This window comes from Halichoerus grypus, chromosome 5 (genome assembly GCF_964656455.1).
Source record: "Halichoerus grypus chromosome 5, mHalGry1.hap1.1, whole genome shotgun sequence".
Classification (NCBI taxonomy): Eukaryota; Metazoa; Chordata; class Mammalia; order Carnivora; family Phocidae; genus Halichoerus; species Halichoerus grypus.
Window position 1 is genome coordinate 140,383,396 of NC_135716.1, and position 24,190 is coordinate 140,407,585.

Genomic DNA, 24,190 nt, shown 5'->3' on the forward strand with positions numbered 1-24,190 from the left:
GTCTCTCTCAAATAAATAAAATCTTATAAAAAAATCCTAGCTATTATTATTCTTAAGTATAAACCTATTCCTTGCTCATTTTTGAAATGCTGTCCCCAACAAATTCTTCTTCTTTGCACACCAGACAGGAACCTGAGTAGCCTTTTCTTTTTTGAATATTTCTTTCTCTTTTTTAGATCCAAGATTTTACATCCTTAAATTTGGGGTTTGGTGTCTCATATCTATTTCATGGGGGATACAAATTATTTGCTGGTAGCGTATCTCTGGGGGTGAGCCCAATTATAAACTCTGTGTCGAGCACCTAGTGTGCCCTAGAGACAGAGCATGAAGCAGGCTTTTCCCCAACTGCTCACGGCGCTCCAGCTTATCGGGAAGACACGGGCCATGATAAACGCTGGGCTGGAGCTGCGCAGGAGGAGCAAGGAAGGTCCGCAGGGGCAAGGTTAACTAACGGTGGTAGAGGAAGAAGAGAGAGCCTTGCAGAGATGCCTGAGCTGGATGGCACAGTGACGGAGGACACAGGCTTGAGGTCCCTGTGCTTCGGTACAACCTCAGCTCCACCCCTTGCTCTGTGACCTTTCCAAGCCTCAGTTTACTCTTCTGGACACTGGAGATCATAACTCAATGAGAACCACCCCAGACTTACTGGGAGCATCAAATACAGAAAATGCTCAATAAATGTGAATGGTAACAATGGTGATGATTCCGGTGATGACGATACCCACCATGCAGAAGGGAGATGTAGCCACTCCAGGCAGAGAAAACACATGCTCAAAGGCTGGGCAAAGGAGAGCACGTGGACTTCTTTCCAGAAGAGCAAACAGAATTTTGTACCGCATCTAAAGCAGTTCACATACCAAGTTCTTCCCTGATTCATTTGATGGTAAAATCCGATGTGAACTGATCAAACTATTTAGAATCTATTTAACCCACTTGGTGTGAATATTCGGAAGTTCTGCTGTAGAAATACTAATGTGTTTTATTAGGGGTGCCGCCCCAGACCTGTCCGGCAGTGTCATGTAACATACTGTCATACACCCAATATTAACTTTTACAAGTGTGGATATTGTCTGTTCTCAAACGTCTTGGGCCCCATGGAATTCAGATAAGGATGTGTGAATGTACTTGCCAGACTATAGAGGAAAAGTGAGGGACAGTGAGGGATAAAGCTAGAGGTGGGTAGGGCCCAGATCATGTGAGATCTGCCAATGCCCTGCTCGAATTCTGGGACTCAGGAGACACACCGAGAGATTTTAATCAAGACCGTGAAGCCATCAGACTTAATACTGAGGAACATCTTCACTGTGGTCTATCAGGGTAGTCAGGTCCATGTAAATTAGTATCTTTCACATCACAGAAAAACAAATATACATATTAATAAAACAGGCCAATTTCTCTCAGGTTCTGTCTTCTTTTTCATAGGCCATTTCCCTAATTCCAGAGAACCTTAGCCATGTATCCCAAGGCCATAGTAAATCTCTCAGCTAGGAGTTACATGGAAACCTAAGGAAGTTTCAGTAAATTTTAACATGCAGGCAGATGATAGGTGCCCAAGTCAGGGAGGCTCCATGACTGGTCTAAGCCAAGCAGCACCTTCCAGCTAAATGTCCCCTCGACCTACAGAATCAAGACCCAGTCTTTTCCTGGCTTCACACAAGGCCGCAACCAATGGTTGAAAAGCCCACACATAAATTTGGCAACTGGATGTAGTGGATACTTTTCAATCAGTTTTATGTTTTTGCTTTTGGCCTGTTTCAAGCCGTAATTCACTGAAAAACTCAGTTCTCAAGTGGGTGGAATTTTGTTACTGGATTGACCAAGGCTCTGTGTCAAGTGGGAAGAGTCTGTTGATCAAACAAAGAACTAAAGCCTTACTAAAGACTAGGTAGTTCACATGCTGGTTCTTCCTTTCACACATAGCCTATAAATCCATCAAAAAAAGTAAGTCAAACTGGTATGGCATGATCTGGTCTTCAATGAACTTTTATGTATATCTGGTATACTGTATTTGGCTACCTAGTATGTTTCTGCCTGTCCTTCTATCCATCCATCAATCCAACATGTACTGGTCCCAAGCCACATGTCAGGTACTGTGCTAAGAGCAAGGAAATGGAAACCTACTGTTTTGAGATCTCTTTCTGTTCCCTCCCTAAGTAATAAAGGCTACATGCTGGTATCTCTTCATAGTGTCACCAAAAAGATGCACACTACAATGTTCTCTTTCTCAAACATCACTAAACTCAGTTCTCTAGGGGCTTTAAAAATACATGGCAGGGGTGAATTTTATGTGAATGATCTTTCATTAAAACAGTGTTGTTTTTTTTTTAATACATGACAGCATTGCAGTAACTTTCACCTCCTCTGGATTTAAGACTCCTATCTTTTTTTTTTTTTAATTGAATGTATCCTAAATCTTTAACAACATGGTCAAATGTCCATTTAGTTTTCCTTTTGAACATTTTTTTCTATTGGCAGTACGGAGCCACTGACTATTCATTAGGAAGAGACTTTCAGTCTCAATCCTATAGTCTTGACTGTTCAATAAATTTCTCATGGGTTTTCCTGGGATCTTCGGTTTCTTAGACGTTCTTGCTCCTTGCGCTCTAACACTGTTTAAGTGGAAGAAGAGAAATGACCCCTAACTTACAATGGCTCTGGGGGACAAAATATATGAAAATTTAATTAATATATGAAAAAAAAGAGGCCCTTGGAGCATAGAAGGGGAGTTGGAGAGGGAAATGAGAAAAATAAGAGAAAATCAACAAGGCCAACCTACTAAAACTTCTGAACTAAATACACGTAAAACTAAGTGAACGGGAGCGTGTCGAGGTCCGTGGCGCAGTACCCAGTCCTTGGAGAGGGCTCTGGGAAGGCTGTCTTCAGCATCTTTTTCACGTGCAATGAGCCTCCGGAAAAGCACAGACACTCCCGTAACTGCTAGGTCGCCCTCAGCAGCCACACTACCAGAGTTACCCACGCAGCAGATGAGTGGTAAATGGGAAAAGGGGGGGAAAAATCAATGTGGTTTTCATTTCATGCTCTTCCAAACAAATATAAAAACATCTTCATGAGTTGGGAGGTTGGCCTCCTGTCTTCAAATTGCCTATTCAAGTACTTGACCACAGAGCAGCAGGGAAACAGGGAAGACTCATAAATACTCTCCTCCCCAGGGACAATGGTGACAAATGATGCTGTTTATTTTTATTGTTATCGTTAGACTGGTGGCCTCTTGAAAGGCAGTGATTTGAAAGCCCGGGAAGAAGGGAAAACAAGAGTACTGTGGTCTAGCTTTGATCCAAGCCTAACTTTGCACTTCTCATCAGGCTTTGGAAAAGATCTACCTTGTAATCACTCCACCCCCCGTTCCCACAAAACACACATGCGCACGGCTAGCTCACCCTGCCGCCTGTATCTCATCGTTGTTCTGGGAGTTGAGAATATCAGCTTTGGAATCAAACAGCGGAGCTGCAAACCGATCTCTAGGGCTTACTAGCTATGTAACCTTTGTCTTTCTGACCCTCAGTGTGCATCTGTAAAGTGGGAGGATAATTCTGATAACTACATCAGGTTATTAGGGAGGTCTGATCAGATATTTACATTTCTTACCCCACAATAAGCATGCAGTACACATTAGTTGTGACTCTTACTGCTGCTAGTTTTATTGTTTTCCTCTGCTTCTTTGACCATTGTTCCCGGCAGGCTGCCGTCTTTGTGGAAAGCCAAGCTCAGGCCAATTGACAAAAGCCACCAGAAGCTTTTGTTTCTGACCTTCGGAGAGGCCTTGGGTCACCTGACCTTGCACTGTTCCTGGTCTTCCAGAAACATGGGACCAGGCAGCCCTGCCAGGCTTTTATAGGAGTGGGATGGCTGGGTCACATAGTAGGTGTGACTTTGTAAGAAACTGCTAAGCTCTTTAAAGCAGTTGTGCTGGTTCACGTCCCCACCAGCAGCGTGGAGGAGTTCCTGTCCCCACTTCCTCACCAAGACTGCAGCCAATCGAAAAGCGTGCAGTGGATCTCACGGTGGTTGCAATTTGCATTCCCCTTCTAAGTAATGATGGGGAGCATCCTTTGCTCCTCTAACACTGGCCTGAGTGAAACAGTGCCCCGGGCCCAGGCCACACTCTGCTTTGGGGGAACTTCCTCCTCCCTGCGGTGAGGAAGCTGCAGAGCTGCACCAAGGCCATCACCCAAAGAGCAAGGCTCTAAGAACATGGCCCAGGTCTGATGGGGGGGCATTGCTGTGGTTACAGTCCAGAGCCTCGGGCTCCTCAACTCTCTTTCCCCAAGAGAACAGACATCAGGCTGTAGAAGGACTCGGAGACAAAAGGTGCCCTGATGAGCTGCTGGGGGTGGGGGGGAGGAGTAGGGAGGGTCAGTTCTCCTCCTAAGGGTACAGGCTGGTGGGGAGGGTGGGCAGAGCACAGGACTGGAAAGTGCTGGAAGGCTGTCATGGTGGAGGAAAGGAGAGAAAGCAAGTATGGATGGTTCGTGTCTCCCAGGACTCACTAAGTAACACTGTTCAATGAAAAATCTTACTTCCCAGAGAGGCCAAATGAACACCCAGATATCTCTGGTAAAGTGGGGTGGGCAACAGACTGCCAGCAACTCACACGTGAGGGGCTTCTTCCACTCAGGCCCCATTCAGCAGAGACAGATGATGAAAGGTGGATCAGGAAGAAGTAAGAAGACCCTCTGGAAAATCCAAGCACCTGCACACTTCTGGGGTGGTGGGGCAAATGGGTGGGAAGCAATCCAACCATGCAGTCACTAAGCATCTACTAAGCCCTAGCTCCCAACTGGACAGGATGGGCCAACAGGGGCCACAGGAGACGCGGACCCACTAAGCAAGTCTGCTTCATCTGAGATACAAGTCGGTACCAGTAAAACACAAATAACAATAACTATTGGTCTGTGCTTGGGGCCAAAAGAAGAGAATAATAAACCACATCAGAGTAGCTGGAGAATTAAGTTGGGCTAGAAGGAAATAAGTGAAAACTAACATTTATTGTATGTTATTTAAAATGATGATGATATAATTTCTATAGATTTATTTAGAACAGTGCCTGAATTATAGTAAGCACTATATAAGTGATTGCAGATACTACTGTTTTTAATTTTTTCTGGTCTTCCTTTCTGTTTTTTCAACAAGCTTTGTCCAGGTGTAATTAGCATGCAGTAAGCTGCATATATTGACAGCGTCTCATTTGATGTCTTTTTTTTTTTTTTAAAGATTTTACTTATTTATTCGACAGAGAGAGACACAGTGAGAGAGGGAACTCAAGCAGGGGGAGTGGGAGAGGGAGAAGCAGGCTTCCCGCAGAGCAGGGAGCCCGAAGCGGGGCTCGATCCCAGGACCTGGGATCATGACCTGAGCCGAAGGCAGACGCTTAACGACTGAGCCACCCAGGCGCCCCACATTTGATAAGTCTTCACACAGCATACACCAGTGAAGACATTACCATAATCAAGGTAAACATCTCCATCAACCCCAAAGTTTCCTTGTGCCACCTGCGTTCCGCCTATCGTCCTGGCTGCCACCATACCTGCTCTACTGCTGCAGGTGACCGCTGATCTGCTCTCTGTCATTATACTTTAGTCTGCATTACTTAGAATTTTAAATAAATGGAATCACAGTCTGTACTTTTTTGGGGTTTGGTTTCTATCAGCATACTTACGTTGAGATCAATGCATGCTGTATCTTATATGAATAGTTCATTCCCTTTTATTGCTTAGTAGTAAACCCATTATAATGGACATCCCAATAGGATACTCATCTAGTCACTGTCGATAGACATTTGGGCTGTTTCCAATGGAGGGCTATTACAAATAAAGGGGTTGCGAGCATCTCTGTACAAGTTTACAAGCAGACATAGGCTTTCATGAGCGGGATGGCTGGATCACATGGTAGGTGTACATTAACTCTGGAAGAAACTGCTAACCTCTTTTCCAAGGTGGTTGTGCCATTTCATGCCCCCACCAGCAGCGTGTTAAGTTCCAGTCCCCACATCCTTGCCCCAAGACTGGCCATTCCAATAAGTGTGTATGTCACTGTGGTTTGGGTTTGCATGTTCCTAATGACGAATGATGGTGAGAATCTTCTCAGGTGCTTGTCTTTCAAATCTTTTCTTTGGTGAGAGGTCTGCACCAACATTTGCTCATATTTTCATTGAGCCTGTTCTCCTTCTCCTCTGGACCTTTGCAAGAAGCTATTGAACTGAAAAGGAAGAGCGAGGACTCTGAGGTCAGTCCCCTAGAGGGCTTGAACATGGCATGACCCACTTAACTATTGTTTGCCTCACTCTTCTCACTTGGGAAATGAAGACAGTAATGGTGGCTATCTCCCAGAATTGTTGATTACATGACATAAAGGATTCAGCACAGTGCTGGGTACACTGTAGGTGCCTGATAGATGGTAGCAGCTAATACTATTGTCTGTCTCCTCATATTGACTGAGGCTGGGCCAGAGATGTTCAATGTCTTCCTCGTCCAGAACAGTGTAGAACTTCCCTAGCCTCAAATGCCAGGAGAAGCACTACTCTGAGCTTCGTGAGTATATGACCTGTCTCCTACTGCTCGCAGAACCACATCAACCCTCCCCTTGACAAACTGATGCCTGGCATATAGTCTATTTTCAATAAATGTGGTTGTGAGGCCCTGGGCCAGCCTCCATATGGAGAGTCTCCTGGGAATGGTGGTGACTTAAGAGGGAGCAGGGCACTTCATGCACAGAACCCTAATTCTTTCATTGGCAGGTGTAACAGTGATCCTATTTGTACCATGAGGACTCCCTTCCCTGTCCACCTTTCTCAATGACCTCAGCCAATACCACTTGCTAAAGAGACTGAGATAGAGAAACTGGTCCTACCTGACTACTCTCTTCTTAGCGGTGATAACTTGCTAACAGAAGGTCATCTGTTCAAGACATGTGGCTATTCTCCCCACCTATGGTGCCCTCCTGATGGGCCTGCACATAACCACATCCCATCCAGACCTCAGAGGAAGTCACCAGCACAGTGTTGTAGACACAGAAGAGAAAAACAAAGTGAAGAGAGAGGACAGGGCATGTGGCCTGAAACTGGGCTGGCAGGAAGTGTCCCAGTGGGATCAGGGAAATATCACATCCTATAAGAAAACTTCCTTGTCTACTCAAGACTTCGGGCGGGCCCTTCTCCCTATTCCCACCACACTCTGGTCATGCATTGACCATAGCAATTCCCATCTATGCTGCAGTTGTCCCCTTCTTGTCTTTCTTTTTTTTGTTTTTAAAGATTTTATTTATTTATTTGACAGAGAGAGACACAGCGAGAGAGGGAACACAAGCAGGGGGAGCGGGAGAGGGAGAAGCAGGCTTCCCCAAGGAGCAGGGAGCCAGATGCGGGGCTGGATCCCAGGACCCCGGAGATCATGACCTGAGCGGAAGGCAGACGCCTAACAACTGAGCCACCCGGGTACCCCTTCTTGTCTCTTTCTCAATGAAGGCAGGCATTCCATGTTCATTATATTGATCTTAATATCCTTAGCACTTAGCCAGGCAGGTATAAGAAAATGTTTCCATCATGAGTGAATGATTTAATGAATGATTTAAAAATAAACTTTTAATTTTAGAATATTTTTAGATTACAGAAGACTTATGAAAATAGTACAGAGTCCCCATATACCCCACACCCAGATTCCCCTACCATTAATATCCCACATGAGGTAGAAATATCACAATTACAGAGCGATATTGATATATCATTACTAAATGCCTTACTTTATTCAAATTTGCTAAGTTTTCACCTAATGTCCTTTTTTGTTCCAGGACCCCACCCACGACCCCACATTACATTTAGTTGTCCTATCTGTTTAGGTGATGATTCTTTAGACTTTGCTTTTTGATGACCTTCCCAGTTTCGAGGAGTACGGGTCAGGTATTTCATAGAAATTCCCTCAGTTTGGATTTGCTGATTTTTTTCTTAGGATCAGACTGTGGTTATGGGTTTTGAGGAGGATGATAAAGTGCCATTCTCATTAAATCATATCAACAGTACATATTATCAACACGGCTTATCACCGTTGATGTTGACCTTCGCCACCTGGCAGAGGTAACGTTTGTCAGACTTCTCTGTAAAATTATACTTTTCCCCCCTTTTTCATACTGTCCGCTTAGAAAGAAAGTCACTAAGTGCAGCTCACCCTTAAGGAGTGGGAAATTATGTTCCACCTCATTGATGGGGAAGTATTTATATAAATTATTTGGAATTCTTCTGCAGGAGAGATTTGTCTTATTCATTTAGTCATTTATGGACTCATGATATTTGTGTCATACTTTAGGTTATTATCCAGTACCACTTTATTTTGCTGTCCACATTGTTCCAGTCTTGGTCACTGGGGGCACCCTCAGTTGGCTCCTGATATATATATATATATATATATATATATATATATATATTTTTTTTTTTTTTTTTTTTTTTTTTTTTTGAGCATTTCCTCACTTTTTCTGGCACTATATGATGCCCCAGGCTTATCTCCTCCATTTCCTGCTCCAGTCCTAGAATCAACCATTTCTCTAAGGAACCCTGGCTCTTTTTATTGGAGAAATATATTAGAAACCAAGATCTGGGTATCGGTGTGCTTGGAACAACTAGCTGCTGGGGTATTCTAGTTTCTAGATCCTCTCAACTGTCAGAGCTAGGAAATATATGTATGTTTACTAACCTACAGACATGTGTAGGTATACACACGTCTATAGATACTTGTATGTGTATCTATGTATAAACTAGATGAAGCTAAACATGAGTTCACTCTGATGCCTCTAATTCAAATCCATTACCAAATGGATCATTCTGGCCTTCATGAATCATTTTTTAATAACAGCACTGTATTTGGTCTTTTATGCTGGGCATAGTGACAAGCCGTTTACAAAGATCACCCCATTTAATCCTCAAAACATCTTTATGGGTAAATACTATTGCTCACATTGAACAGATGAGAACACTGAGGGAGTAGAAGATGGAGTATCTGATCTAAATGCAGTACGTGGAGGGGCCAGCACAGGAGCCTACGTCCTTGGGATCGACAGAGAACCACCATCCCCACATTCATCTAAGTCCTTGCAAAAAACCTCAGTTCTGAGTGATTTAAGATGCAGATTAATTCCCAGCCCTCAACAACTAGTGTTCTGTTCACATCTTACCTCTTCAATACTTCTTCCACTTTCCAGGGTCCTTTCCTCATCTGACATGCTAACTGTAACACAGGTTGCCAAGTTACCGCTTGACTTGACGACCCCAGGAAAGGGGTGGTAGAGCAATGGCAAGGATCAGCTCCATCTGACCCCGTGACTTTTCAACCTCTGGCTAACCCCCGCTGTGTATTATCTTGGGTTTGGGGGACTTGGTAGTAATTAACTCTGAACAAGCAGCTCCGCTTTCATGGAGTTAAAAAAAGGAACAAGTATTCTTTTTTCCTTGTTAATTAAATCACCTAAAGGAAGATAAATGTACAGCCCACACTTGTATCTTCCAAAATATCAAAGGCCTGATTAGTAGGTCTTATGTTCAACCTCAAGCTTTTTTCCAGATTCCTGGAAGTAACAGGGACCGGGAGTAAGGAACTTCTAAGTATTTATGAATAATTGCTTACTTGGACATTCATTCATTCATTCATTCATATCTAGAAAGAGGCAACCTGGATCAAGCATAAAATATTCTCAGGAATTTTGACTCAATCAATGTACTGAATCAGAAACATCAGCAGTGCACAGACAGGAAGAAACAGAATCCTTTAGACCAGGTTGAATACCACTTTTTGAAAAGCCCAGAGCCCCTTCTGGTCCCTGTGTTCTGTTTGGTGAATTTTTCCTGACAGTTGGTGGTTTTACTTGCCAGAACCACAACAAAGGGGGTCCTTGAGTTTCCCCGGGAGTGTTTCCTTAGACCCACACCTCCCCTAGACCTCACAAAGGTGTTATTGTTGCTGGCTCACTGGGCGCCTGGCACCTGAGCAAGATCAAAGGCACTTTCTGATGCCAGCATGACCAGTCTCGCCCTCACCACATAACATTAAAGCTGATGATTAATCCCGTTGGCCCAGAAGGTCCCTTCCCACTCCCAAGTACAAAGCGGGATGGGGGTGGGGACTTTATTTCCAGCACAACACGACCATAATAAACTGGCATTTTATGGCCCTCATTCATTGCAACCAACTGCAGCTGCCCATCAAACTCGTTAAAGCCCCAACAGTTGCTTCATGTGAGCTTTATATGACACTAGGAAAGTGTACTAAGAATCCCCACCATTTCTGAGTGTCTGCTCTGTCCTAGATATATACGTGCACGATTCACACTAACCAGCAACACCGTGAGATTGGCAGAGCCACCCCCGATGGGATGGAGGAGGGATGTAAGATTCGGAAAAGTAGCTCACCTCTCAGGTCACAAGCCCAAAAAGTGCATAAGCAGGTGTTCAACCCACATCTGTTTAGCTCTGAAGCCCAGGCTGTCTCCACTTCTTTGAGGGACATGACCATCGTGCACACACAGCGAGGCACTGAGCGGGATGCGTTTGGGAATGAGACAGAGCTGGGTCTGAGTGCTCAGCTCCAGCTTAACAGCCTGTGACCCAGGGAACATTGCTGGACTTTTCTATTCCTTAGCTGCCTGATTTGCAAAATGGATCCTGTAGGAAAAGGGAGTACCATCCCCATTAAGAGACAAGGAGAATGAGAAGTGGGGACACGACAAAGTCCCTCACATTCATTTGGATTTGCTTCTGCTCAGAAATCTGAATTGAGTGTAGTAAAAGTGCCTGAAATTCAGATTTCACAGGAGAAACCAGATTAGAGGTGTCCCTGTGAAAATGGGGGTGATTTAAATAGGTTTCAGTCAGGGTTCAGTTAAGACAAGCTAACCAGTGTAGACTCGTGTCTAGGGAGATGAGTGCGGGCTGCCCGGCCGGGCACCCCCTGTGTGAGGAGGCCTGAGGCCTCTGCAGACCTCTGCCTTCAGGGATAGCTGGGCCCTACAAGAGGCCTGCTGAAGAGGTTTTAAAAACTCAGTTAAAGAAGTTCCACTTAAGATCTTGTCCACAGAAACAAGTAAAAGGAAAACGGGGGGGTGGACACCTGGGTGCCTCAGCCGGTTAAGCATCTGCCTTCGGCTCGGGTCATGATACCAGGTACCTGGGATCGAGTACCGCATGGGGCTCCCTGCTCAGCGGGGAGCCTGCTTCTCCCTGTGCCTCTGCCTCTCCCTTTGCTCGTGCTCTCTCTCTCTCTCTCTCTCACACACACACAAATAAATAAAATCTTAAAAAAAAAGAAAACTTTTTTTTTGTTTGTTTGTTTTTGATGGGGGGAAGGGGAGGATCAAGGGAATCTATGACCTTGGAATCTAACATAAATGTCCCCTCCGGAAAATGTGTCCCTAACCCAAAACCCTTCCCAGGCAGAGTTAGTCGCGGTCTCCTTTCTGCCCGACAGCACCAGCACAACTCATCAAGAGCTAACCACTGTGGTGTGCTTACTTCATGTGAAGCACATTGCAGCCTCATTTCATGCTCAGAACACTAGGAGCCGTGTACTAGAACTCTCCACATTTTGTAGATGAGGAATCTGAGGCCCAGAGGGGATAAATACCTCGCCAGGGGGCCCATACTTAGTAAGCAGAGGAAGTAAAACTGGAAACCAACGGGGCTGGCTCTACCATCTCCATGAAATGGGAAGCTATGCACAGTGTCTGGCACATGGTAGATGCTCAGGATCACAGGTTCAGTCTGAATGGATATCCTGGGGCCTTGTACTGTTAATGCCAGCTATAATTGCGCCTCATCAATGGCAGGACTTCTGTCACCCTTATGTCCCCAAGGTTTAGCACAGCTCTGGACACAAGAAGAGGGGATAAGTAAGTAAGTAAATGTATCACTATTTACTCAACCAAAATATTTAATGGTAAAAAAGGCTCACTGGTCCCTACTGTTACTCAACACAGTTTGACATGGCACATGATTCCCTCCATGGCTGCAGAGATTCTGCCCTGGACTGTGTCCACGCTAATCCTTGCCCACCTTCCCCCTCCTTCTCTCCCTCTCTCCCTCTATTTTACTCATCTGGGAAAAATCCAAGGAGTCGTCCATCTAAGTTTAACAGAGTAATGACTTTTAAATAAAAATATGGTAGAAATGGGTACTTATCGAAATGGAATGCTTTCAGCCTCATGCATTTAAAGGGGATATAAATTTTAGGGCAGGCACTAAATTTTAACTGCAATCTTGGAGAACGCCTTTCCACTAATTCATGGAGAAAAATTAACAGTGAAAATTGCTTATCAGTGTTCTTTTGAAGTCATGATATGCAGCCTGATTCTATAGATCATCAGGGCGCTCCCAGGGAGATGGATTTATATTGATCTGGAGAGAGCTCAGTGGCCAAGGAAAACAGACACCCCTTTGCAGAGAAGACTCAGCAACCCATTAGGGACAGATCCGCCTGGGAGCAAGGCGTTGCCACCCTTGGATCCAATTTCACCCCTCACGCCTGGGCTCTCTGACCAGGGTGATGTCAAAGACAGACTCAGACCTTTGCACACTTTTTAAGAATCTGGCCCCTGGAAAAAGAAAGATCCAGCAAATCTAAGCACAGCTTTTGGGAGACGGGCTGGGCTTCTGGCTAGACAGCAGGTGGGCAGCAGGAAGGAAGGAACTGACAGGCAAAGGGGCGAGCAAGTCACATCTCCTCTTAGGCTGCCCCTCCCCCCACCAAGGGGTGGTGGCCCTGCCCCCTGCCCGGCAGACTCACCCCCATGTGACAAGAAGACGTTCCACAGATGACAGCCAGCCGTGACGTCATTGGCTGTCCCTCACAGGCGAGGCCGTACCCTCTCACATCTGCTCCAATCACTCCTGTGAGAAAGCAAAACAAAACAAAACCCTCTTAAAAAAATGCTAAAATAAAGAATGAGAAAAGAAAGCTAAGAACAAGCATAGGACACTCCTTTATACAGCCAAACACTGAGAGAGCGTTCCTGTGCAGGCCAGTCTCGGATGGAAAGCAAGAGAACATACCTGCCTGCCATGGAGAAACTAGGTAACTCGTGCTGTCCTTGCTTAATCTGGTCAGTGTACGGCATCTAACCATTGTAGGAATCACAGTAACTGTAGCCAGAGTAATAAAAGCATCGGCCATCCGTGATTCTGCGCTCAGAAAATACCACGCACTGTGCTGAATATTTACGTGCACAACCTCCCTTTCTATTAACTCTGTCAAGTCCCTACTGTTAGTGCCACACCCCTCAGTGGAGAAACCGAGGCACACAGAGGTTGAGTGACCCAACCAAGGTCACACTGCTAGTTAAGGGCAGAGCTGAATGGGATCTGGCTTAACACATCCCATTTCAATCTCAAAGAAGGCAACTGAGCTGTGTGATGACTGAATCTTTTTGGCATCTCTAGGTCCCCATTCTTATTACTACTTATCACAGAACTCTTGGTGTAAAGGACAGGGTGACTGACAGTGAGTTTCTGTTCAAAGAATGCGCGATAATGGAGACTTTCCCGTAAATGGTATAAGCTCGGGCTTCTTGTGCACAGACTGTATTTGTTGATACTTGCTGGATAAATGAAGTTATGAATGTGATGACAGAGCTAAAAGGACTCTTTAGATCCTAGAGTGGTCCATCATTTATTCAAATGTCCAACAAGCATCTTCTATGCACAAAACTATACAGCAGGCGTCGTGAAGTGGGAGCGGCAAACATGCCAACATTCCTCACTACAACACAGGCCGGGGGGCAGCATGCGGGGGCAGGGCGGAGACGGGGCTCTGGCGGACCTCCCCATCTCCACGCAGCACCAGCCTCGCCCCCACTCCCCACTCTCTTTCCCACTTCAAGACCTTTGCACTTGTTCTTGCCTCTATCTGAAATGCCATTCCCCAACCTCTTTGCCAGGTTACTTCCTATTTATTCCTCACTCCAATGTTACTTTCTCATGAAGCTTCCCTGGTCCTCCAGGAAAGATGGGAGTCTCCCTGTTCAGTATTCAAATACACCCTTGAACTTCCCTAGCACACAAGATAGTGTTTTGTTTTGTTTTTTTAATTTAAATACAAGTAGCCAACATAATAGCACATCATTAGTCTCAATGCAGTGTTCAATAATTCATCAGTTGCATATAACACCCAGTGCTCTTCACATCATGTGCCTTCCTTAATGCCCGTCACCCAGGTACCCCACTCCCCCCCCACCTCCCCTCCAGCAACCCTCAGTTTGTTTCCTATAGTTAAGAGTCTCTCATGGTTTTTCTCTCTGATGACTTCCCAGTTTTCCCTCCTTTCTCTTATGATCCTTTGTGCTGTTTCTTATATTGCACGAGTGAAACCATATGATAATTTGATTTACTTATTTTGCTCAGCATAATACCCTCCAGTTCCATCCATGTTGATGTAAATGGTTAAGATTTCATCCTTTCTGATGGCTGAGTAATATTCCACTGTGTGTGTGTGTATACCACATCTTCTTTATCCAGTCATCTGTCAATGGACATCTGGGCTCTTTCCATAGTTTGGCTATTGTAGACCTTGCTGCTATGTACATTGGGGTGCAGGTGCCCCTTCAGATCACTACAGTTGTATTTTTGGGGTAAATACCTAATAGTGCAATTGCCTGGTTGTAGGGTAGCTCTATTTTCAACTTCTTGAGGAACCTCCATACTGTTTTCCAGAGTGGCTATACCAGTTTGCATTCCCAACAGCAGTGTAAGAGGGTTCCCCTTTTTCCACATCCTCGCCAACATCTGTTGTTTCCTGTCTTGTTCATTTTAGCCATTCTGACTGGTGTGAGGTGGTATCTCATTGTGGTTTTGATCTGTATTTCCCTGATGCTGAGTGGTGTTGAGCATTTTTTCATGTGTCTGTTGGCCATCTGGATGTCTCCTACAGAGAAATGTCTGTTCATGTCTTCTGCCCATTTCTTGATGGATTACTTGTTTTTTGGGTGTTGAGTTTGATTAAGTTCTTTAGATCATGGATACTAGCCCTTTATCTGATATGTCATTTGCAAATATCTTCTCCCATTCTATAGGTTGCCTTTTAGTTTTTTTGACTGTTTCCTTTGCTGTGCAGAAGGTTTTTTATCTTGGTGAAGTCCCAGTAGTTCATTTTTGCTTTTGTTTCCCTTGCCTTTGGAGACGTGTCTATCAAGAAGTTGCTGCGGCCGAGGTCAGAGAGGTTGCTGCCTGTGTTCTCCTCTAGGATTTTAATGGATTCCTGTCTCACATTTAGGTCTTTCATCCATTGTGAGTTTATCTTTGTGTATGGTGTAAGAAAATGGTCAAATTTCATTCATCTAGATGTGGTTGTCCAATTTTATTGGATGCACCATTTATTGAAGAGACTGTCCTTTTTCCATTGGATGTTCTTCCCTGCTTTGTCGAAGACTGGTTGACCATAGAGTTGAGGGTCCATTTCTGGGTTCTCTATTCTGTTCCATTGATCTATGTGTCTGTTTTTGTGCCAATACCATACTGTCTTGATGATTATAGCTTTGTAATAGAGCTTGAAGTCTTGCACTGTGATGCCACCAGCTTTGGTTTTCTTTTTCAACATTCCTCTGGCTATTCGGGGTCTTTTCTGATTCCATACAAATTTTAAGATTATTTGTTCCAGCTCTGTGAAAAGTGTTGATGATATTTTGATAGGGATTGCACTGAATGTGTACATTGCTCTGGGTAGCATAGACATTTTAATAATATTTATTCTTCCAATTCACAAGCATGGAATGTTTTTCCATTTCTTTGTGTCTTCCATGATTTCTTTCATAAGTGTTCTGTAGTTTTTAGAGTACAGATCCTTTGCCTCTTTGGTTAGGTTTATTCCTAGGTATCTTAATGGCTTTTGATACAATTGTAAATGGGATTGATTCCTTAATTTCTCTTTCTTCTGTCTCATTGTTAGTGTATAGAAATGCTACTAATTTCTTTGCATTGATTTTATATCCTGTCTCATTACTGAATTCTTGTATGAGTTCTAGCAATTTGGGGGTGGAGTCTTTTGGGTTTTACACAGAGAGTATCATGTCATCTGCAAAGAGTAAGAGTTTGACTTCTTCTTTGCCAATTTGAATGCCTTTATTTCTTTTTGTTGTCTGATTGCTCAGGCTAGGACTTCTAGTACTATGTTGAACAGCAGTGGTGAGAGTGGGCATCCCTGTTGTGTTCCTGACCTTAGGGGAAAGCTCTCAGTTTTTCCCCATTGAGAATGATACTCGCTGTGGGCTTTTCATAGATGGATTTTATGATATTGAAGTATGTTCCCTCTATCCCTACATTGTGGAGAGTTTCAATCAAGAAAGGATGCTGTATTTTGTCAAATGCTTTTTCTACATCAGTTGAGAGGATCATATGGTTCTTGTCCTTTCTTTTATTAATGTGATGTATCACGTTGATTGATCTGTGAATGTTGAACCACCCTTGAAGTCCAGGAATAAATCCCACTTGGTTGTGGTGAAGAATCCTTTTAATGCACTGTTGGATCCTATTGGCTAGTATCTTGGTGAGAATTTTGGCATCTATGTTCTTCAGGGATATTGATCTATAATTCTCCTTCTTGGTGGGATCTTTGTCTCATTGTGGGATCAAGTTAATGCTGGCCTCATGGAACGAATTTAGAAGTTTTCCTACCCTTTCTATTTTTTGAAACAGCTTCAGAAGAATAGGTATTAGACACTGGTGGTTTTAAAAACCCTACACTGCCTGCCTCTTCTTCTATAATAAAAGCTTCTGGAAGCTGACACTTTCTTATCCACATGCTTAGAAGCCCAGCCCCTACACAGATGCTAGTGCAGAGCAGGAGGCAAAAGTACCAATGCATGGGGATGCAAGGATAAGGAAGATGACTCCCTGTCCTTGGGGTGCTCCCAGTCTGGTAGGAGGGAAAGAAAACCCTAAAGGAGCACTCCTCTGAGGGGGGTCAGGATAGGATGGAAGCATGGGGACCACAGGAGCAGCTGAGCTCAATCGGTAGGGGTTCAGGGAGGTTTCCCCATGAGGTGGGTCAATGCTGTGTTCTGCAGGAATTGGCCAGGGGAAAGGCAGGGTAGGGGTGCCTCCTCAGAACATAAATCCCCAGATACTGACAGCGCTGGCTGCTCAGCAAGCAGGCCTTTCCAGAAATCAGGATCTCGAGGGCCAAGGAGAGGCTCTTATATTCCAACAACTTTCTAGGTTTTTCCAAGGCTTTTTCCAAATTCTACCTCCCCAAGCACAGCAACTTGAAAACCTGGGCCATTGTTCAGCAGCGGGGGGAAGACTCTTTCAAACTTTCTATGGTGATTATCACCGCAGTGAGGTCCCAGCAACTGGGTCATTGAGGTCTGAGACTGAGCCTGTAAGAGTCCTGGGCCTATTGGCTTTTATCAAGTCCCCTGCTCTGCTCAGTACTGTGGGTTCCTGCAGACTGCAGTTCAACATCGGCCAGGAGATCTGAAGGATGCAGAAAGTAGAGAAGCAGAGTGTGTCTCCTTCTCCTGTTTGACTTCAGCTCTGCTGACAGGGCTGCATGGCTCTGACATCTGCTGACACCCTTGGACTCTGGTAACCCGCTCCTTCCTTTGTCTCTCCTGCCTAGGGGTAGAAACAGCTTCCATTTTGCTGATCGCTGGCTTGCTTCACAGGGATATAGCCCGTCTTGGCACCTTCATTATTTGTGTCACCAATTTTCTGTACTAAATTCCCTGTTTTTTAAATACTTAGGGCAGTTTAGATTTTTCTAAGTGGGCCCTGAGTGATACAGCTCCCCATCCAGGGCACAAAGGCTTTCACAGGAAGAAACCCTAGACATGAGCTAGTATTAACTGAGTTGGTTTTGCACATGCTCTCTCCATACCTGTCTCATTTTATTCTTACAACCACTGAATGTGACTGATACTGTTATCATCCTCATTTCAGAGAAGAGGAAACTGAAGCTTACAAATGAGGGGTAACTTAACCACATTCACACAGCTCACAAGAAGCAGGGCTTGGATTCATATCCAGGTAGCCTGATTTCAAACTGTTCGTTCTTAGGTTGTTCTCCAAGGTAAAAACCCAATAACCATGTGGCTGATATTTACTTAGCTGTAGATCTCAAAATACTGGGGTCTTAAAGATACTGATCCTGAGATCCCTGACAGAAGAGGTTCAGCCACTGCTGGCCCACAGTGTTATAAATAAGTTCAGGGAATTTCTGATGATGACCCATATTTACAGACTCCACATATATATAGCACAGGCAAAGCCTATCTCACAGGGTTTCAAATGGGAAAGTGAGAAAAAAATAAGTCTGTAGCGTTTCCTTGTTTCTTCTCCAGTAGACTCATTGTTGATATATCTAGGCTTGGAATCTGAGGAGTAGGGCATTGTAATGAGAGAAGAGTGGAATTTGGAGACAGGAAGACCAGCTATAAAACGAAGACAATAGCACTATCATAGGGTTGCTTGGATACTGAGGAGATTTCAAAAATAAAAGTTTGATTAATGGTAGCTATATCTCCATCACCACTACCAGAATGACCCTCACCACTAGCACCATCATCAGCATCAACATCAACTCAATTATTTCTCAAGAGACAGTTGTATTCTTTCTTCCTTTCTAGCAACCATACCAGACATCTAAGACAGGCTGAGTACTGTGCTAAGCTCTTTAAATATTATCTCATTTAATTTCCACAACGTCCATATTCTTCCCCCTCCTTAACAGATGCAGAAGGAAAGGATCAGAGTATTCAAGTGACATGCCCAAGGAACATGATGCAGATAGAAGAAGGAGTGTCAGGATTGGACCTTGTCCTGTCCGATTCCAAAGCCCATGCTCCTTCTACACTCCTTCAGTTTTTGATGTTATATTGTCTTATGTAAGGGAAATACATATTTAAGTATCAGCACACCACAGAACCTTGGTAAGAGCCATGGGTTCAGAGTCAGAAAATCTGAGTTTTAGCCCCAATTCTGCCATACTACATCAAAGTTTGAACCGCTCCTCCACATCCACAATGTATGTGAAGACATGGGTCGCAAATGGAGATCCTTTCTCAGATACTCTCAGTACACAATACACTTGCGTATTGTGCTTCAAATATTGTGTATTGGTGTTTCTTCAAAAAACCAAGTCAAGTGTCTCCTTTCCTAGAAACAGGAAGGCAGAAAAACGCCTCCCCAAGTCCTATATTCTCGAGCTCTGAGATGTCAATCACCTAGGTCAGGCTCATCTAACACGGGCGAGAGGCAGGTCATGTCCAGATTTCCCTCAGGAGAGGCTCTCTAGCCCCACTTCATGTCCACTCCAATCCATAGCAGTCCATAGCTGATGCCCACTGCGAGTGGAGAGCTGATGTATCTCGTTTTTCCTTCGGCCACATAGAGCTTGGAGGGGCCTTCCCTGAGAAAAGAGGCCCAAAGCAACAAGGGGCAGGAGGAGCTTTCTCCTTTCTGAATGAATACACTGCACAATTCAGAGAGGACTCACAGGCTGCACGTGCACATCAGGAAACAATTCACAAGACGAGATTTTGACAAGCACAGCCCTCCAGACTGCTGGGGCCCTTCATAGGGCTGTAAAGTGTCAGTTTATTCGGCATTCTGCAGAAAGCTTAAAAGGCAAAATTAACAGCTGAAGAAATAAGTACCAAAAAAAAAAAAAAAGTGAGACATTCAATCTTATTTTTCCTGAAACTTGCACAATACTCAGCTGATGGTAGTCGCTCAATAAATTTTTGTTGAATGAAAAAAAAAATCAGGAAAATAAGCTTACAGAGTCAATCAATCAATGCAAGCCTTCTTATTTAATGATTCCTACCCCTCCACATACACAGAACACAGTTCGTACCAAGGAATAGGTTTTAAAACAAAATTAAAAAGAAAAAATTAAAACTTCATGTACAACTCTCCCATTTACCCTTATGTGTTGTCTCCCTCCCTCTCCCCTATCTACCAACCATACATTCTTCCTTCCATTCTTTTTTTTCAATATCTACTACATTTATGTAAAAGATAATAGAAATTTTGCAAATGTTATGATTAAGAGTAAGTCATCCTATAATTTATCAAACCACACTGCTTTGTAAACTTTAAAGGATTATATGGAAAAAAATCATCTCAAGTTCTAGGATTTGTGTTATAATTATCTCATACTTTATAGCTATATAAAGTACTTTATAACTTGCAAAGCATCCTCAAACACTGTACCCTTCATTTAGCTTTTAGAAAATCCTGAGGAATGTGTTATTTTCTCTCCAGGTCGGAGTGGAAGAAACTGAGTTTCAGAAATGTGAAGTAACTCGGTCAAGTTTATTTAGCTACTTAGAGGCAGAGGTAGGGCTCAAACTAGGGTTTTCAGCCTGCCGGCCTATAGTTTTGTTTTGTTTTTGTTTTTCCCTGTGTTTGAAAATAAAAAGGGCTGCTACAGATGTGTCGGCATCCTGAAAAAAATTCTCTTGAAATAACAAACTCAGACACCTTTTCTGAAGAGAAAAAGAACAAGGGTTTTGAACACTACCTAAGACTGTATCATCTTTAGATTACAGATTTGGCCATTTGGGGGGATGAATAGATTGATAATTCCATCCAATGAGTTGTTCTACTACGAGGTTGATAGGGTCTCTGGGGAGGCTCTTTGGAGACCACCAGCCTCATGTTTACAAGGCCTGCACCAACAACAGTCAGCTCTTGGAAGGGTAAGAATCGTATCGAAGACATTTACTCTGCAGAGGACAAAACGCTAGTCTATATACAAGAAAACACTGAACTCTACTCTTCTAATACTCTTTCATGCTATACAGACTAGAACACATGGGGTTGACATTATTGTGCTGCGCTTAAAGACATGGACTCATTCGTCATGGGACCTTACTCACGTTTCTTATCTTTATGTTTCAGTATTCACATCTGTACAATTTGAATAATGGTATCTTCCTCTAGGACTGTTACAAGGACTAGATGTGTGAATATATGTAAAGTGTTGTCCAATAGAGACAATGCTCTGAGATGACGGCAATGTTCTAGATCTGCACAGTCCGATATAGTAGTCACCAGGCCCACCTAGCAACTGAGCACCTGAAATGTGGATCGTGCAAGTGAGGGACTGACGCTTCTATCTTGTTCAACTTTGTTTAAATAGCCACATGTGACCAGTGGATACATACAGTGCAGGTCAGAGCATGCCCCGCACTATATGAACAGCTTATTGTTTTTATTACTGTAGTTATTGTTGTCCTCAGACTGAGAGACTTGACTCTCACTTACATGCCCTTGGGCAAATGCCTTGATCTCTAAGAACCTCAATTTCGGTATCTGAAGATTCTGGAATAACAACACTTACCTAACAAGATTGCTGTGGGAATTAAGTGAGATGCATATGGAACATAACAGTACTCAATAAACGAGAATCCTTAAATCCAGGACCTATGGAAGTGCTTGGCACAATTGTACAGTCTTTCTACTTAGTCCTGACTGTGTCTTGCTCATCCATACCACTGATCATTTGCTCATGCTGTTCCTTCTGCTTAGAATATTCTTTCTACAATAGACTCCCTCCCCTGACAATCCCCCTGACAAACACAGACTATGTTTTGAAGACTCAACTCTTTCATCAGAAGTCTTCCCTGACCACATCTTTCCCCATCCCTCCAGGTACTCCGGCCAAGGAGAACCAACAGAACCTCTCTCCTTACACCCCACTCCCTGACACTGTCCAGAGTCTATCAGTGTATCTGTGATTTCTTTGTGTGCACAGCTGTCTCCCTCTACTAGACGATGAGCAGACTGAGGCCAGGGCAGCGGCTCACTAAATTTTGCTGCTGGTGTTGTTGTTGTTTTAAGCTTTTTAAAAAATATTTTATTTGTCAGAGAGAAAGAGAGAGAGAGAGCACAAGCAGGGGGAGCAGCAGAGGGAGAGGGAGAAGCAGGCTCCCTGCTGAGCATGGAGCCCAACGCAGGGACTCGATCCCAGGACCCTGGGATCATGACCTGAGCCGAAGGCAGACACTTAACTGACTGAGCCCCACTGTTGTTGTTTAATACATGAATGGATGGATGCGGCGGAAGGCAGGTACTAGTAAAGCCCAAAGCATTTTCTAGAAAAAAGTGGCAGATGTAATCATGGAAAAATGCTGTGTCTTAATATGACTAACGGTGAAAAGTGCTGAAGAGGTTTGAGTGACAATTCATGGGTAATAGTAAAATTATCACTGGAGCCTCACAACACATCTTGTTTAGAAGAGTTAAATCACTGGTAGAGGAAAGGTCCTAGGATCCTTATGCTTACTGGCAAGATGGCAAGATGGCCTGACACTTTGCAAAACTACTGTATTAACTCTTCTAACAATCCAGAGAGGTAGTTATTACCACACTGTTTTACTAACAGGGAAAATGAGAGCAAAGTTTCAAGTAACTTGTCCAAGGTCCCTCAGAAGGAGAGTGGGGGAAGAGGGTGTCACAAGCAGGTCTACTGAACTCTAAATCCTAAAGAGCCTACAGAAATGGTTCCTTTCTTTTCAACTGTGTGCAAGAATGCTAAGGATTTACACTCAGCATAGCTGAACTCAGATCCCTTTCAGGATTTATTGTTATAATGCCACCACAGCAAGCCCACAGGGTTCATCTCAAGCCCAACACAAGAAGGGGAGTGAAACAGCTGAAAAGATTTCTGTGAGCCTAGTGTTTGATGAAATACCACTTTGGCTTTTAAATGCGGTTTAGAATTCACCCAGTCTAAATCCTGAAGTAGACTTATCTTTAAAAACAACAACAACAACAAAAACCCCTACATGATAAGTCTACAAAGAAATTTTACACACCTTGACACGGCCACCATCTCCCATCCCCACACCACACCCTCCACAGAGCCAGAAGGAGAACAGCGAAGGTCTCCGTCTAAATGAGATGTGGACAGACTTTCACTGGATATTTGTTTTTTGTTTTTTTTTTTAAGATTTTATTTATTTATTTATTTGCCAGAGAGAGAGAGAGAGAGTACAAGCAGGGGGAGCAGCAGACAGAGGGAGAGGCAGGCTCCCCGCTGAACAAGGAGCCCGATGTGGGACTCGATCCCAGGATCCTGAGATCATGACCTGAGCTGAAGGCAGACGCCTAACCATCTGAGCCACCCAGGCGCCCCTTCACTGGATATTTGAACTAGTTAGGGTGTAACAGTTAAGAACAAGAACTCTAGAATTGGACTACCTGATTTAAAGATCACCTCCCCTTCCTGTGCCTCAGTTTCCTCGTTGATAAAATTGGAATGATGATAATGTGTAACTCATAAGGCTATTGTGCAGATGAAGTGAGAAGAACAGGGCCTGGAACATAGTTTACTCAATATATTTTTGCTATTGTGACTACTGACAACTCTCGGTCTGGGGTGTTAATAGCACGGCTTGGCAGGAGAGAGCAGACACTCAAGTTCGGCATGGTGCGTGCTCTGCCTGAGTTATTTGGGTTTACTTGGATTGACTGGAACATTTTTTTTTTTTCTGTCCTTGAGTACACAACCGGTGACAGGATAATGCAGGGCCCCGGGGAATAAGGAAGATGAGGTACCAGATAGCAGCAACAATCCAGGCTAACATTTTAAACATTGTTGAGAATAAACCAAAAGCTGTCTTTATCTCTAAAAGCCACAACAACATGTAGCACTCCTCATACTGCAATTCAACTTGGCAGTGGCATTTCTCACTTCTTTCTAAATGCTACACTCTTCCATGACTGGCACCAATCAGAAATACAAGAGCCCTGGGAGGGCCAAAGAACAAAGAACCAACCTTCAGAGAACTGGGTCTCACTCCTCTGTCCCTCCCTTCTAGCCAGAAAGATCAAATCTCGAAGGTAGACTAATATGTAATAGCTTGGAAATCTGAGCCTTACAGAATGCTAGCGAAATCCACAGGAAAGACAAAGCAAAAACTTGGTTTCAGAAATTCCTTTCTTCTTAACCTCAATACAGCCTCCAGACTACTTGGACATTCTCATCTATGACCTCATAAAAGACAATTTTTCACTTGCAGGCATTAGACAGGGTAAAGGGTCAGGCTGAAATCCAACGCAAATGGCCAAGTTAACACACGAAAATTACTTTCTTTCTAAAATAAAGAAATCAAAAGAAAGAGGACTGGCACAAGTACAAGAAATGTATCTTATGAAATAAATCCTTAAATAGATCTGAAACTGATTCTAAATCACACAGCT

The 24,190-nt window shown here is 43.8% G+C and overlaps 1 protein-coding gene across 15 annotated transcripts in view; it reads right to left on the minus strand.

The window, feature by feature from the left end:
• FGGY (FGGY carbohydrate kinase domain containing) overlaps window positions 1-24,190 on the minus strand; it is a 426,891-nt gene that overhangs the window by 195,104 nt on the left and 207,597 nt on the right. For all 15 annotated transcript variants that reach the window (XR_013448163.1, XM_078073063.1, XM_078073070.1 and 12 more), the window contains one exon: window positions 12,777-12,880. Coding sequence is in view for 14 of the 15 variants with exons in the window: in XM_078073063.1 (XP_077929189.1) it covers window positions 12,777-12,880 (104 nt within the window). In the remaining variant the exon portion in view is untranslated. The remainder of the gene's footprint in view (window positions 1-12,776; window positions 12,881-24,190) is intronic.